Below are 15,460 nucleotides of genomic sequence, written 5' to 3' on the forward strand. Positions count from 1 at the left end.
TCGGCTGCCAGGGGCCTGTGCGGAGGAGGAGGCGCGGCGGTGCGGGGCGCTCGCTGGGTGCGGAGGGGCGGCGGGGCCTTGGGGTGCGGGAAGCAGAGGCCGCTGGTCCGCCTGGCGGAGGGGCAGGTGGCCAAGGGGTGAGCGCTGGGCAGCCAGCCGGGGCTCCTGCTTCCTCATTCCTCAGTTTTTATGGGAGAGCTGCCCTTTATCTCTCTCCCCCCTCCATCTCTCTCTCCCTCTCTCTCCTTCCTTCCTTCCTTCCTTCCTTCCTTCCTTCCTTCCTTCCTTCCTTCCTTCCTTCCTTCCTTCCTTCCTTCCTGTGTCTTTCTTCCTTTTCTGTGTCTTTCTCTTTCTTTCTTTCTTTCTTTCTTTCTTTCTTTCTTTCTTTCTTTCTTCCTTCCTTCCTTCCTTCCTTCCTTTCTGTGTCTTTCTTACTTTCTTTCTTCCTTCCTTTCTTTCCTTCTTTTTTCTCTCTTCCTTTCTTTTCTTTCCTCCTTTTTATTTTATTTTATTTTTACCAGAGCTCTGCTCAGTTTGAGCTAATAATGGTTCTTGGGGGATTGAAGGTGGGCCTTCAGAGCCTCATGCATGAAATTGTCTGCATAACCATTATGCCATCTCCCATTCCCAAGACCCCTTTAAAGAACTGAGATGCAAAGAGAAGCTTGCTAGACAGCCAGGCCACCCTTTGCTTCCTTACTTTGCACTAGGTGAGTTCAAGCTGGCCTTCCTTCCCCATAGGAGACAAGCTCCCTATTAGAAACGTTTTAATAGGAAGAACCAAGAACCACTGTGTGACTTCAGTTCATAGGACTTAAAGACCTGTGGCAGCTGGTAAGCCATCATTTTATTATTATTGTTGTTGTTATTATTATTATTATTATTGTCACACTGGTGCTTGTGATTCAATTAGGACTTGAATTTTGTAACTCTGCTTAGATCCTTTCACTGTGAAAACACACCCAGAGTGTTTGCTTTATGTAAAAGAATGCAAGTGAAGGTTGTGGAAATAGCTCACCTGGGTAGTGCCCTGCTTGCCTTGTGCCAGACCCAGATTGGATCCTGACCCTCACGTTGAAGGGTGCTTCAACTCTGTGTTCTTCACTCTGTCTTTAAAAAAAGAAGAAGAGAAAAGGAAAGAAAGGAAAAGAAAAGAAAAAAGTTCATTGAATTAAAATAAAGAAAAAGTGTTTGAGGAAAATCAAAGAAACTGAACTGTAAATGATCTGGGAAAGAGACTACTTTTTAAGCAAACAAGCAAAAAAAAAATATATATATATATATAATGGGACACTATTGAGTTTGCTTATCTTCACTCTTGAGGGAAGATACTTTAAAATTATAATTACTGTGTCTAGAAAATATCAGCAGTTCTATCTCTCCCTGTAGTGTGGATGTTAGCAGTAACAGTCTGTACTCAATGCAGTGAGACCATTTAGTGAATTATTTATCTCTGGTCAGAATGTATGGTCATGTTTTCCCTGGACATTAAAACCTGTAGAATTATTTCTGCTCTACACTGAAAAATGCAAAGGAACGAGGTTGGGGTCTGGATTAAGAGCAGCTGTGCACTGAGTCCTGCTGTCAACTTTGAGTCCAGCTGAGTCCCCAGCTCCCAGAAAATCCCTTAAATTCCCGGTGTAGCTTTTTGTCTTCAAGAATAAGGGGATCATTTTTGGTATGAGAGGACATTTGGGTCCCCTTTGAAGCCTTCCAATAAAGGCGTAATCCTTTCTAGAACTGGGACCACTGCTCTAGAGGGGTGTTTCTTGCACATTTTGATATTTTCCAGAGACTATCCCTACACCCAACTAGAGCAGAGTGCTCCGTGGTGGTTAAGAAGATGGACTTAGGGGATGGTGAGTTAGCCCTTGTTTTCTAGCTTGATCTGGGGAAAACTACTTATGTTCTCTAGGGATCACTTTCCTTGAGTTTAGAATGGAGACGCTGATAACACTGCTAGCTAGGGCTCTCACAGGGCTGAGTGAGTGCAAAGGAAAGTGTGATCAGCTTGGTATTTAGGACTCCATAGTGGACTCCACAGCTCCCCTCCCCACACACACTGACAACTCTCTTTTTGCCTCTAGCGAGATGGAATTTAACCCAGAAAATCAAAATCAAAGTTAAGTCCTTCATGGAAGGATTTCACAAAAGAAAAAGTTAATAAGCTAGTGGAGTATGAAGGAGTCGTGATTCATGGGAGCAGTCAGCTTCATGGTTGGCTGACTGTGTCTCCTGCCAACTGGCACTGAGCTCTGGGGGCCTGGAAAACTGGTGTGGTCTGAGGTTTCTTTCATAGAAATGAGCGTGTATATCAGTAGTCGAGGATTATTCCTTTTTTGACTCATGGTGTAGACCCCTGAATTAGACTCAAAATGCTAATTTGTAGAGTGGCTTGTCCAGGGAAGACAGGAGAAGTGACGTTCATTCTTTGACTTCCGTATGACAACTGAAACTTCCTGTCAGCAAGGTGACAAGAATTCTCTGTGTGGGCCTGAATGACTGGAATTGATGGACATGTTATCAGAGAGAAGGGCAGCTGTGTGCTGGGAGGTGAGGAGGGCCAAGTAGTCAGGACAGTCTCAAGCTTAATTCCAGTTCTCTCTCTCTCTCTCTTTCCTTATTTCTTTTTTTCTTTCTTTCTTTTTTTCTTTTTTTTTTCACCCAGGGTTATGCCTGGGGCTTAGTGGCCCCCCACACAACTCCACCGCTCTGGGTGGATAGGTAGGTTGGGGGACTTTACTTGATAGCGTGAGATAGAGAGAGGAAGAGCAAGAGTAAAGGAGAGACACCTGGACACTTGCCAGGGACTTGAACCCAGGTCCTCCTGAGCTAGGTGGGCGAGCCACCAGGCCTTGTTCCAGTTTGAAACTAGGCAGTTTTCCAGGGTGGGGAGCTGAGAAATAGCATTGCGGGCCCAGGAGGACGTTTGCGTGGAGATGCGGAGGAGTCAAAGCTTGTCAGATGCAGACTCCAGCAAGCTGGCCAAAGGCAGCCCAGTCCTGCACTGGCTTCAGGAAGCTGGCGACTGAATTTTGTCTGTCTGAGCTTCAGTGCCCACGAGGTGGAATGAGAACTATTATTTCTGATGATCGGTTGTTGATTTAATCTTAGCTCTCTTCATGCTGTTCTCACAGGGGTGTGTACATTGCAATATGAGTCCAGCCTGGGTAGGTGGTTTCTGTGACTTGAATGCCTTTCGATTTTTTTTTGCTTGTTTGTTTGTTTGTTTTTATAGAGATTGAGACTGACCAGAGCTCTGAAGCTCCCTTCAGTGCAGTGGGAGCTGGAGTTGAGTCTAGGTCGTGTAGATGGTAAAGCAGGCACTATCCAAGTGAGCTGCTTTGCTGGCCCAGACTTGAATATTAGGAGAAGGAGGCTGAGACAAGGTGTGATTGTTTTCATTGTTTAGAATGGAGTCTGTATTTCTGTCTATAGACTGTAGTATTATACGATCTACAGTAGAAAATAAAGGAATTTAATTACTCTTAATTTCAGTCATTGTTGGGAAAAGCAAAGGCTTTAAGTCAGGTCAGGTCTGCTTTCAAAGCACAGATCAGCCCAGACACTGGCATTTGCTCTAGGTCATGCAGACTAGCACAAGTAAAAACGTTTTGAGGGATCAGTGCCTGGGAGGCAGCTCAATGGATAGTGTAGGATTCTCAGACATGAGGTCCAGAGTTCAGTCCCTGGAATCACATATCTCAGAGCTATACTCTAGTTCTCTGCTGCCTCCTCCTCCTCCTCCTCCTCCTTCTTCTCCTTCTTCTTCTTGTTCTACTTCTCCTTCTCCTCCTCTTTCTCCTCCTCTTTCTCCTCCTCCTCTTCCTCCTCCTCCTCCTTCTTCTCTCTCCTCCTACTCATTAATGAATAGATGATACATTAATGAAGATATTTATTTTTGAACTTCTGAAATAGCTCACTTGGATAGTATGCTGCCTTGCCATGTGTGCCACCCAGGTTCAAACCCAGCACACACTGGAGGAAGTTTCAGTGCGATGGTCTTTCTCTTGTTCTACTTATCTGTCATGCATATGTTTGCTTTTTGACGGAATTGTTCTTGCTAGTCATGTCTTCAGTGTCTACTGCTTTGACTATAGCAGTCAACTTGACTGTCTTTACCAGTTCTGCTGTACAACAGGGGGTAAACCACTGAACTGACCCACATTTCTCCCCTGGAGAGATAGGCAGCCTTCTGGTCCCTGCACCTTTTGCCAGGAAGGTGTTCCTCTGTGATATCCAGGAGTCTGGATTGTGATGAGCCATGCAGCTGACTCCGCTGTTGACCGGCACTCTTCTTGTTGTTCAGCCAGTCCTTTGCCACTGCTCTTCGCCACATTTGCCTAGAGTACTGGGAGGGGTGAGCTTGCCCTTACTAAGTGTCCAAGTAGACCCTGACAGGAGCCCAGGCTCGCTTTTAACTTGCTTCCAGTCCACTGGATAGGTAGGGACTTGGTTTTAGAACACTTGCAGATGAAGTTCCCTCTGAAGAAGTGGAGTGTTTTCGGTGAGCGCCATTCAGACTTCTGTGACTCCTTGAGTACAGTACACTTCCTTTACTGTCAGCTTCTTCTGTTAAGAGGCGCACTGGATATCTCATTTCAACACAGTAGGCCCAAGAAGGTTTGGTTAAACACTAAGCCAAGCTGCTTATTGTTAGTTTGTAAAACTGTAGGTATAAGGATTAGCTGCATAGCTCAGTGTGCTCAACTCCCCTCTGAGCTGCCCTCCCCAGCCTGTTCCCTCACACGTGGAAGGAAGTGGATCTCAGCCCTTCTTATATTTTATTTATTTATTGACTTATTTATTTATATTGGCTTCTTTTGGACTTTCAGCACTCTTAGCTGACTTTTTCAGCTAGAAAGAGAGACAAAGACAGAAACGCAGAGGGAAAGAAGGGAAGAGCACAGTACTAAAACTTCTCCTAGGTGCACTCATTTAGAAACTGGAAGTTAAGGAACTTTGGACAGTTGTGTTGGCATTTAAATTATGAGCGACAGTGACTATCATTATTTATTTATTTATTTATTTCTTCCAGGGTTATCACTGGGGCTCGATGCCTGCATTAAGTAAAGAATTCACTGCCCCTTGTGGCCATTTTTCCTCTTTTTTTTTTTTTTAAATTGGATATGACAGAAAGAAATTTAGAGAGGAGAGGGAGGTAGGGAGAGAGAAAGATAGATATCTACAGACCTGCTTCACCACTTGTGAAACGAACCCCCTTGCAGATGGGGAGCCGGGCACTTGAACCAGGATCCTTGTGTGAGTCCTTGCTCTTGGTACTATGTGGGTTTACCTCAGTGCACTACCGCCTGACCCCCTTTAATTTTTTTAAATTATATTTATTTACTTATTGTATAGAGACAGCTAGAAATTTAGAGGGAAGGGGGTCATAGAGGAGAGAGACAGAGAGACACCTGCAGCCCTGCTTCACCACTTGCAACACGTTTCTCCCACAGGTGGGGGCCGGGGTCTGTAGCCTGGATCCTTGCACACTGTAACGTGTGTGCTTAACCAGGTGCACCCCCACAGGCCCCCAGTGACTGTCATTCTTGAAAGCCTCTCATGCAGCTCTGACTCAGACATATCTCTGCTCAAGGAGTGAGATTAAGAGTGTGATTGATTAAGTAGGATGACAGAGCTAAACCGAGAGAGAGCAGCTCTCTGGACTAGCTAATGTCTGTTGCTGGGAGAAGGAGGGAGAACATTATTTGCTACCCACCACATGATGTGTATGGAACACATGTTCTGTGGAGCTGTTCTCACTGCCTATTTTTCTCCAGCTGAAATGCAACATAAACTATTTTAATTAATATCGTGTCACCGTATGGGGTTGAGATAGCCAATTGAATCTTACCAAGATAGAGCCTTCTGATGAAAACATATCTTTATTGATTGTGTACTCAAAAAATCATTCTTAAAATGAAATCCAGAGGAAAAAAAATAATCATATCCCTCAGAGAACATTTCTGAGTGGCAGGCTGAGATTAACATCGTAAAATTGAATTTGGGCTGCACGCTTTTGATGTAATCAGCAGCTGGGAGATGGGGCTGGCCGGGCCGGGCCCACTTGCAGGGTGGTGAATTATTGTCTAGAATGAAATAAGTGGGTTTTTTTTTTTTTTTGTCCCTCTTTCCAGACATACAAACAAGGGATTACTAGAGAGTTTCTTACTGGTTAAAATGGGCTGGATCAACTCTTAGCCTGATGGGTTTCATGTACCCACAAAACTATAGGAATCAGACTTGTTACTTTTTTTTGCTCCAGGAACAGACTTTCTTGTGGTCACTGAGCCATTGTCTTTGGGCATTAGATACCTGGAAGAACAGAGATAAGAAGGAATTTCCCTTACCAAAGAACTTTATGGTGTGGGTTTGTTTGTTTGTTTTGATAGGACAGAAGGCAGGGAGGTAGAAAAACAAAGAGACCACAGTACCAAAGCTTCTTTCAAGGCAGTAAGGGTTGGACTCGAACCTGGGTGCTACCCATGGCAAAGCAGCCCCACTGTCCAGGTGAGCTATTGCACGGACCCTGTGGTTGTTGTTGCCTGAAGCCCTGCAACTTGCCTGAGCTGGCATGTCCTGGCCCGTAACGGACGGGTTTTGCAGACTTAGCAGAGAAAAGCCACTTAATAAGTTTGCCCTGGGATTAAAAGGTGACTTGGCACCTTTGCTGTCTCTGTGGTTGAACTTGAGTTTCGTTTTAACTTTCAAATGTGGTCTGAATGAGGACTGTGAGCTATAAACAGGTGAGGTTGTCATTGCCAGGTCCTCTAACGACCTCAAAGTCAGAGAGTCCAAGATTTTAGCCAAGGAGCTTCCATTCCCAGGCCTCTTTCCTTAAAAAAATAGATATTGGGAGCCGGGCGGTAGCGCAGTGGGTTAAGTGCACGTGGCGTGAAGCAGAAGGACCGGCATAAGGATCCCGGTTCGAGCCCCTGGCTCCCCACCTGCAGGGGAGTCGCTTCACAGGCGGTGAAGCAGGTCTGCAGGTGTCTGTCTTTCTCTCCCCCTCTGTCTTCCCCTCCTCTCTCCATTTCTCTCTGTCTTATCCTACAACTACGTCAACAATAACAACAATAATAATAACTACAACAATGATTAAAAAACAAGGGCAACAAAGGAAAAATAAATTAAAAAGGGAGTTGGGCTGTAACTCAGCAGGTTAAGCACAGGTGGCGCAAAGCTCAAGGACCAATGTAAGGATCCTGGTTCGAGCCCCCAGCTCCCCACCTGCAGGGGAGTCGCTTCACAGGCGGTGAAGCAAGTCTGCAGGTGTCTGTCTTTCTCTCCCCCTCTCTGTCTTCCCCTCCTCTCTCCATTTCTCTCTGTCCTATCCAACAACATCAATAACAACAACAATAAAATAAAGGCAATAAAAAGGGAATGAATAAATAAATATTAAAAATCTTTTTAAAAGTATTTTATTTAGGATAGAAACAGAGGGAAATTGAGTGGGGAGGTAGGGGGGATGAGAGAGAGAGAGACCTGAAACACACTATTCATCACTGCTAAAGTTTCCTCCCTGCATGTGAGGACCAGGGGCTTGCATCTAGGTCCTTGCATAGGGTAATATCTGTATGCGCAACTAGGCAAGCCACTACCTGGGCCCCTGTCCTGTTATTCTCCTAGCATTCTCTCCATATCGCTGTGGAATTATGTGTTTACAAGCTTTCTAGATAAAAATCTGTTTGATTCTTTCTTTCTCTTTTACTTTCTTGCCACTAGGATTATGGTGGGACAGTTTTTGTTACATTTCTTTCTTTTTTTTTTTGGCCTTTATTTAGTTTTTAAATCTTAATTTTATTTTATTTATAAAAAGGAAACACTGACAAAGCCATAGGATAAGAGGGGTACAACTCCACACAATTCCCACCACCAGAACTCCATATCCCCTCCCCTCCCCTGGTAGCTTTCCCATTCTCTATCCCTCTGGGAGCATGGACCCAGGGTCACTGTGGGATGCAGAAGGTGGAAGGTCTGGCTTCTGTAACTGCTTCCCCGCTGAACATGGGCGTTGACAGGTCGGTCCATACTCCCAGCCTGCCTCTGTCTTTCCATAGTGGGGTGGGTTTCTGGGGGAATCAGAGCTCCAGGACACATTGGTGGGGTTGTCTGTCCAGGGAAGATTGGTCGGCATCGTGGTGGCATCTGGAACCTGGTGGCTGAAAAGAGAGTTAACATACAAAGCCAAACAAATTGTTGACTAATCATAAATCTAAAGGCTGGAAAAGTTCATATGAAGAGTTGGGGGTCTCTGTTTTATAGATATCTAGTAGGCATATTTTAGTTATATTCCAAAGGGCCTGTGGCTATAGTAGGTTTTTTCCCCCCAGAGCCTGAAATCTGATATGCAGGTGGATCCAAGTTATTGCCTGGGAAGATGTTGGCATGGCTGGAAAAAGGACCAGAAAGCTGGATCCCATTCTCATCACCAGATTCTGTGTCCCTATTCCCTCTATTAGAAATATTAATAGTTCTTCCAAGGTCACAGATATGGTTGGTTCATTTCTATAACTACCTATATTTATACATATTTGTCCTTTTTTCCCCTGTAGTCCTGGCTTTTCTTTCTAAGCCACACCTATACCTGTTGATACTTCTGAGTGCCCTTCCTTTGTTCCTCTCCTATTTCTGTGTCCTAGTAGAATTGGAATTCAGAGCCCTTGGGTCATCTTTCCCTAACATTTATTTTCCTCCTGGAGTATGGACCAAACTTCAGTATGGAGTGCAGAAGGCGAGAGTTCTGGCTTCTATATCTGCTTTTCTGCTGGACAAGGGCATTGGCAGGTAAATCCATACCACTTGTCTGTTTCTCTTTCCCTAGTGGGGTAGCGTTGTAGAGAGTTGAGGCTCTGGGCTACATTGGTGAGGTCACAGGCCCAGAGTAGAATCATGGCAGCATCTGTACCTTGGTGCTGAAAGGCAGTAGGATATAAAGCAGGACAAGATGCTTCATAATTAGGAACCCAAAAGTAGGAATAGAGCAGATGAGAATAGGGAACTTAGGTTGAAAGGAAGTTAAGAAATCTACTTAAGGTATGTTCCTAGGGGCTCATGACTTGAGTCATTTTTGCTTGAGCTTGGAGGAGGACTAAAATTTTGTCTGGGAAGATGTTGTCATAGTTGAGAAGAGAACAAGAAAAGTGGGGTAGAGCAGAGAGCAGCTCCTAAACCTGAAGAAAAGACAGAAATAAAATGAACTGTTTACCCCATCAGTCTTACCAAGGCCCATAGATGTGAATATTTAACACAGGAGCCTGTGTAGCCTCTGAATTTCTGTTAGTATGAGCGAGCAGTGTGTGGTTAGCAGCTTGGGACATTCTAGGCTATCCTCATTTCAGGACCAGTTTGTTTCCTTTCCTTCCTTCCTTCCTTCCTTCCTTCCTTCCTTCCTTCCTTCCTTCCTTCCTTTTCTTCTTTTATCTATAGAGATAGAGGGAAATCAAGAAGGGATAAAGAAGAAGAGAGAAGGGAGAGGTGTGGAGAAACACCTGAAACACTTTTTTTTATTGGGAGGTGTCAGAATGCATGAAAATGAAGACTGGTGGAGAGCTCACTTAAGTTGTATCTTGGTTCCTGCTACGGTGTTTGGAAGTGCCTCCCACCCGTTTACTCAGGGAGGAAAGAAGACTTGTCAGCTGATTTATTTCTACTGTCAGCTTGTGCAGAAATTGAGAGGAAATGAATAGATGCAGGAGGACTAGAGCAGCAGAGAACTGGCCACCAGTGGGAGCACCCATCAATCCACAACTCTGCCACAAAGCACACTTTCACATCTCAGGAACATCTATCCCAGCCTGCTCTGTATGGGTCGTTTCTGTCCTTAGAACTTGATACTTGGCATTGTTTGGTATGTGTGCCCTCCACCCCCGTTCCTAGAAGCTACGTAGCCTCTGGCACAGAGGAGAGACTCAATAACTAGTCATTAATGGAATGCATATAGTAAAGGCAAAGGGGTCAAGGAGAAGGCAGGATGGTTGAAGGCAGGCTTTTAAAAAAGGCTATCAAAGGGAGCCCTTGCAGTAGAGTGTGAAGTCTTGGAGGGAGAGAGGGGCCAGGCAGTGAGCTGCTAGAGAACTTGCATTAGCACAAATGAGGACCTGGGCTCAAGCCTCTGGTCCCCACCTGAAGGAGAAGGAGGGAAGCTTTCATGAGTGGTGAATTAGTGCTACAGATAGATCTATTTTTCTCTCTCTCTAATTCCCTCTCTCGTAATTTCTCTCTGTACTTAAAGAAAAAAAAAAAGACAACAGCCGCTGTGAGTGGTACATTTACCATTCAGCTAGTGAACCCCAGTGATAGCAAAAAACAAACAAACCATGTTGCGCCTGTACAGACCATTGCATTTTACAGTCAACTAAACCATTAATCACCAATAAAGAAATTAAAAAGAAAAAAAACTAACAAAAAAGAAACAGAAAAAGAGAAAAAAGCCCTAATTTTGAATAAAATACTATTTTATTTTAAGAGATTAGTCTTTTTAAGACTAAGAAAAGATACAGATAAGGAAAAGATATGAAATGTTTCAGTGATGAGAGGGCACTTATACTTAATTGCCCTGATTTTGTTGGTAAAGTGGAAAAAAACACTTTCAGCTGAGAATATTGTAGTGCAAGCTCTGCACTGGGGTAAAATTTTGAAAGCATAAAGGAGAAGTTTGATGTTGACAATGAATTAGAGACAAACTTTCAATTTTAGCTAATATACAATTAACATTCATGTGAACAGGCAAGAAAGGTTTACTTTGTGTGTGTGTGTGTGTGTGTGTGTGTGTGTGTGTGTGTGTGAAAGAGAGAGACAGAGAGAGCAAGACAGAGACAGAGACAGAGATTCCAACACATTGCTGAACTCTATCATTGAGTGATGCCAGGACTTGACATTGTGGTTTCTGGGGCCTTGGGTATGTGATTTTTGTGCTCTGACAGACTGAACTGGCTCCTTGGACAGTGTAATAAGCCTAGAGATGAAATTTGAAGGTGTTATTTTGTCTTTATTTCACAAGACCAGAAGAGTTGAAACCTGTGACAGAAATCTCATCCCTGTATCAGTAGGGTATGTCTCTTAACCATGTGTGCACATTCCTGATCATGTGTGCCTGTAGTCGGAGGTGAATGCTCACGTTTCAGCCCTTGTCTCTGGGCTATTTTATCGTTGGGGTTATCTATCAAGATATGCTCTACCTGAAGCACATGGCTCTCTGTAGCTTCTCAGATAGCAATTACTCACAGTCTTACCGATAGTAAGATTTGGGGAGCCCTTTGACTTTGATGCTGGTTAGGGTTTAAGTCTGAAATAGTCATGCTCCACTGGGTAGACCAGTTGGAGTTTTCTGTTATACAGATATGCCTGGAGCAGACTTTGACTTTGTGGAAATAATTTTTTTTTTCCTTTTCAAAGGAGGGATTGAATTACAACATGTTTATAAAATAAGACCTTTTGTTTTGGAAGCATCTACACACTGGCGAGTTTTCAAGAAATGCCTTCTGCTAATACCACAACAGCTATAGGTCAGCTCCAAGTTTCCGGAAGCTGTTGGCTTCTGTGGTTAAAATAGCTCTCAGGACTGAAAAAAAAAACAAAAACACAAAGTAAAACTAGGGCTAGGAGAGGTGAGTTGCATGACAGCAAAGTACATTGGGAGAGGGACTTTTTTGGGTGCTGGTGCATGATCATGGAAATGGACCTTAATTATGAGTATGCTTCAGACATCTGCAATGTGGAGATGAGAAACTAACCATGTGTCAGCAGCTGTACTGTAATCCATTAGACTCTCAATAAAGTGATTCAGATGAACTTATTAAAAGTAATGGCACTCTCAGTGGTGAAGCAGAGCTGCAGGTGTCTCTTCCTCTCTATCCTTACCTCCCCTCTCAATTTCCATGTCTCTATCCCATAGTAAACAAATTAAATACATTTTTTAAAATAGCTCTCATTCAAACTTACCCCATATCCAGGCTTTCTCTTCATTCTCTTTCTTCTGCATATATTTCTGCATGAATACTTATTTTGTCCTCTCCTGATTTATTGTCATTTTAGGCATGTGATATTGGTCAACTACTTGAAATCAATCTCCAAATTATCTGTTATTTTAAATTTTATTAAAAGTATACTTTTGCCTGTTTCCTCAAAGTATAAGCTTTGATGAATTTTAACCCTCCAAATTATTTTTTTTTAAATTACTTTATTGTTCAGGGAACTCAGGTTGGCGTCATGATAGCATATAAAATTCGGTGGCTGAAAAATCATTAAGATATAAAGCAGAACAAATTGTTTAATAACTATGAACCTAAAGGTAAGAATATAGCAGATGAGACTGGGGGGTGGTCTCCATGTTGGAAGAAGCTAGGAAGTCTATTTTAGGTATATTCCAAGGGGCCTATGACTTACTGATTTTTGCCTGAGCCCGACAGCAAACTTGCAGGTGGACTAAAGGTATCGTCTGGAGAGATGGTGTCGGAGTTGAGAATAGGACTAGAAAGCTGGATCAGGGCAGAGAGAAGCTCCCAGATAAAGATATATAAACACCTTTAGCTGTAAATGACATTGATCTGATCTGTTCTACCTATTGGTGAGATTTCCCTGTATTAGTCCTTCTCCTTTTGGCTTACGCCACTAACACGGTTTATTCAGGCTCCATCCGAGATGAAGTAAAAGAGGGGACTTCATTTTTAACAACTCACAGTTAGCCGTTGCTCTAACTTTGGGTTCCTTAGAGATGTTTACTAGAGTCAGAAGGCTGTTATCATGGTTTCTATATGGAAACTGACGACTGTTTGTGGCGTTGGGTGGTTGTCCACAGTCAGGGCGTGAGAGCTGTGACCTGGTTTGTGGGCCTGGGAAACAGACAGACTCTGTTGGTGTGAACCCCTGAAGAAGGTTCTTTACCACAAGGTAAACAGCTCCACTGGTTTGTAGGTCCCGGCCACAGATGGGATTTGCTTTATACTCCTTATTCTGAAGGCCTCAGAGAAGGCAAAGAAACCAAAACACAGGAGAGGGAAGAGGGTGAAAAGAAGAGGGAGCTATAAAGACGTGCTCTCTTTTCTCTTGAGGGTCAGATTCTTGTTTATTGTGGCGGAAGAGACAGGAAGCTTGACTAACTTGAGGAGGTCAAGCTGGAAAATGTGGATGCATGAGGGGTTTTATTGTTGTTTTCCTTGACCTTTCCTTTCGTATTTTTTCTTTGAAGAACTATCAAGATAAGTTTGGTTTTTTTAAATTAATTTTTTTTCTTTTACCTTTTGTTGCTTTTTTAAAAATTGTTTTCGTTATTGATGTCGTTGTTGGATAGGACAGAGAGAAATGGAGAGAAGAGGGAAAGATGGGGAGAGAAAGACAGACACCTGCAGACCTGCTTCACTGCCGCCTGTGAAGTGACTCCCCTGCAGGTGGGGAGCCGGGGGCTGAACCGGGATCCTTCTGCTGGTCTTTGGCTTAGTGCCATGTGCGCTTAACCTGCTGCTACCGCCTGACCCCCTGTCAGGTTGATTTTTTGCTGATGAAGTCATCTCCTTTGCAATATTGTGGTCAGAACTTGCAGGAATCATGTTGAGTGAGACAAGCCAGAAAGAGGAAGACCAATAACAAATGATCTCACTTACAGGTAAGGGAGGGCACAGAGTGAAACATAGATGGGCATGATGTATTACACCAAAGTGGAGGACTCTGGGGAAGGTGGATGTGACTGGCTCAATGCTAGACCTTGACACTTTTTGTCTTCTATTTTGGATGTGTTCAGACCTACGACTATTAATAGGTAGCCATGAAATGCTTTGACATATCTGATTTTCTGTTTTCAAAGTTTATTTTATTATTTATTTTGGATAAAGACAGAGAAATTGAGAGGTAAACAAGATATATAGGAAGAGAGGGGGAGAGAGAGAGAGAGAGAGAGAGAGAGAGAGAGAGAGAGAGAGAGAGAAATGCATGCAGAACTGCTTCACCATCGTGAAGCCTCCTCCCTGCTGGTGGGGCCTGTAATGTGTGTGCTCAACCAGGTGAGCCACCACCAGACACTGGCTTAACAACTGACTTTCTAAACTAAAGTTGACTTGGATTTTTGTTGGGTTCTTAAGTATATGCAAATATGCATGAAGTGATGTTTGCTTGGCATGAATCTGTGCTAGACATCTTTGCTTGCTAGACATATATAGTACCTATTTTCCTATTCGCTTAACAAATAGTCGTCGAGTACTACTTATTTGACACCCTTTTCTAATCCTTAAATGTACAGGAGGGGGAAAGTCAGACACGAATCCCTGCCTTTAGAGAATTTAAAGTCTAGCAAATCGGAAATGAATTCACTTTGAGAAAAGCAAGCATCTAGTGGTAAGGATGTTGGATATATAGGTAGTCACTGCTATTATTCAGAGGTGGAGAGGGAAAATTAAAATAACAATAATTTACTGAACACTCCTTTGAGCTCTTCATTATCTGTGTGCTTTCACCCCCCATAATATTCAGAGCTACAATTCATCATAACAGTTGAAGATGTAGTAATGTAGTTAGGAGGAATTTAATGTTTCACCATTCATTCTAACATAACTGAAAGCACAAACTCTTTTTTAATTAGTAATTTAACATTGATTTATAAAATTACAAGATAACAGGGGTACAATTCCACACTGTCCCCACCACCAGAGTTTTGTATCTCCATTCCCTCCATTGGAAACAGCAGTAATTCTCCCAACGTCACAGAAAGGTATGGGTTCACTGCTATTTCTATAACTTCCTATCTGTCTGTCGATCTGTATTTTTGCCCATTTTTTCCCGTGGTCCTGAGTTTTCTTCCTATCTCGCCTACACTGATTACTACTTCTGAGTGTCCTTCCTTTTTTTTTTTTTTTTTTTTTATTCTCTCTATGGGTCCTAATAGAGTTGGTGTTCAGAGTCCTCTGGTTAGATTTCCCCTATTATTTTTCCTTCTATGGGAGTATGAACCAAAATTCTTTTTTGAGGTTAAAAAAAAAAGTGAACTTTCTGGCTTCTGAAATTGCTTCTCCACTGGATATAGACATTAGCAGGCCAATCCACGCCCCTAGCCAGCTTGCCTCTCCCTAGTGGGGCAGGGCTCTGGAGAGGTGAAGTTCTAGGACACACTGGTGCGGTCATCTGCCCAGGGAAGTCAGGATGGCATCATAGCAGTGCCTGTGACTTGGTGTCTGGGGAACTCATACTCTGTATTATTATTATTATTTCTTCTTTGAGGGTTAATGTTTTAGGGTTGACAGTAAATACGATAGTTTGTACATACATAACATCTCTCAGTTTTCCACACAACAGTACAGCCCTCACTACATCCTCTGCCTGTTCCAGGGCCTGAACTCTCCCCCCCACCACTCACCCCAGAGTATTTTACTTTGGTGCAATACTCCAACTCCAGTCCAAGTTCATTGTGGTTCTCTGTTTCTTTTTAAAATTATAAAAAAAGGTTTTATTTTCTTATTTTTGATTGAGA

General features: G+C 43.2%; 1 protein-coding gene across 5 annotated transcripts in view; it reads left to right on the plus strand.

Annotated features, from left to right (window-relative positions):
- Positions 1-327: 327 nt before the first annotated feature.
- WDR72 (WD repeat domain 72) overlaps positions 328-15,460 on the plus strand; it is a 71,509-nt gene continuing 56,376 nt past the window's right edge. The window contains exon 1 of one of the 5 annotated variants that reach the window (XM_060178240.1): positions 328-834. Coding sequence is in view for 4 of the 5 variants with exons in the window: in XM_060178238.1 (XP_060034221.1) it covers positions 2,443-2,470 (28 nt within the window). In the remaining variant the exon portion in view is untranslated. Of the gene's footprint in view, positions 835-1,797; positions 1,860-2,198; positions 2,471-15,460 lie in introns of those variants that run through there. The other 4 variants (XM_060178239.1, XM_060178238.1, XM_060178237.1 and 1 more) reach the window with 4 other exon arrangements.

The sequence above is a fragment of the Erinaceus europaeus genome, chromosome 18, assembly GCF_950295315.1.
Source record: "Erinaceus europaeus chromosome 18, mEriEur2.1, whole genome shotgun sequence".
Classification (NCBI taxonomy): Eukaryota; Metazoa; Chordata; class Mammalia; order Eulipotyphla; family Erinaceidae; genus Erinaceus; species Erinaceus europaeus.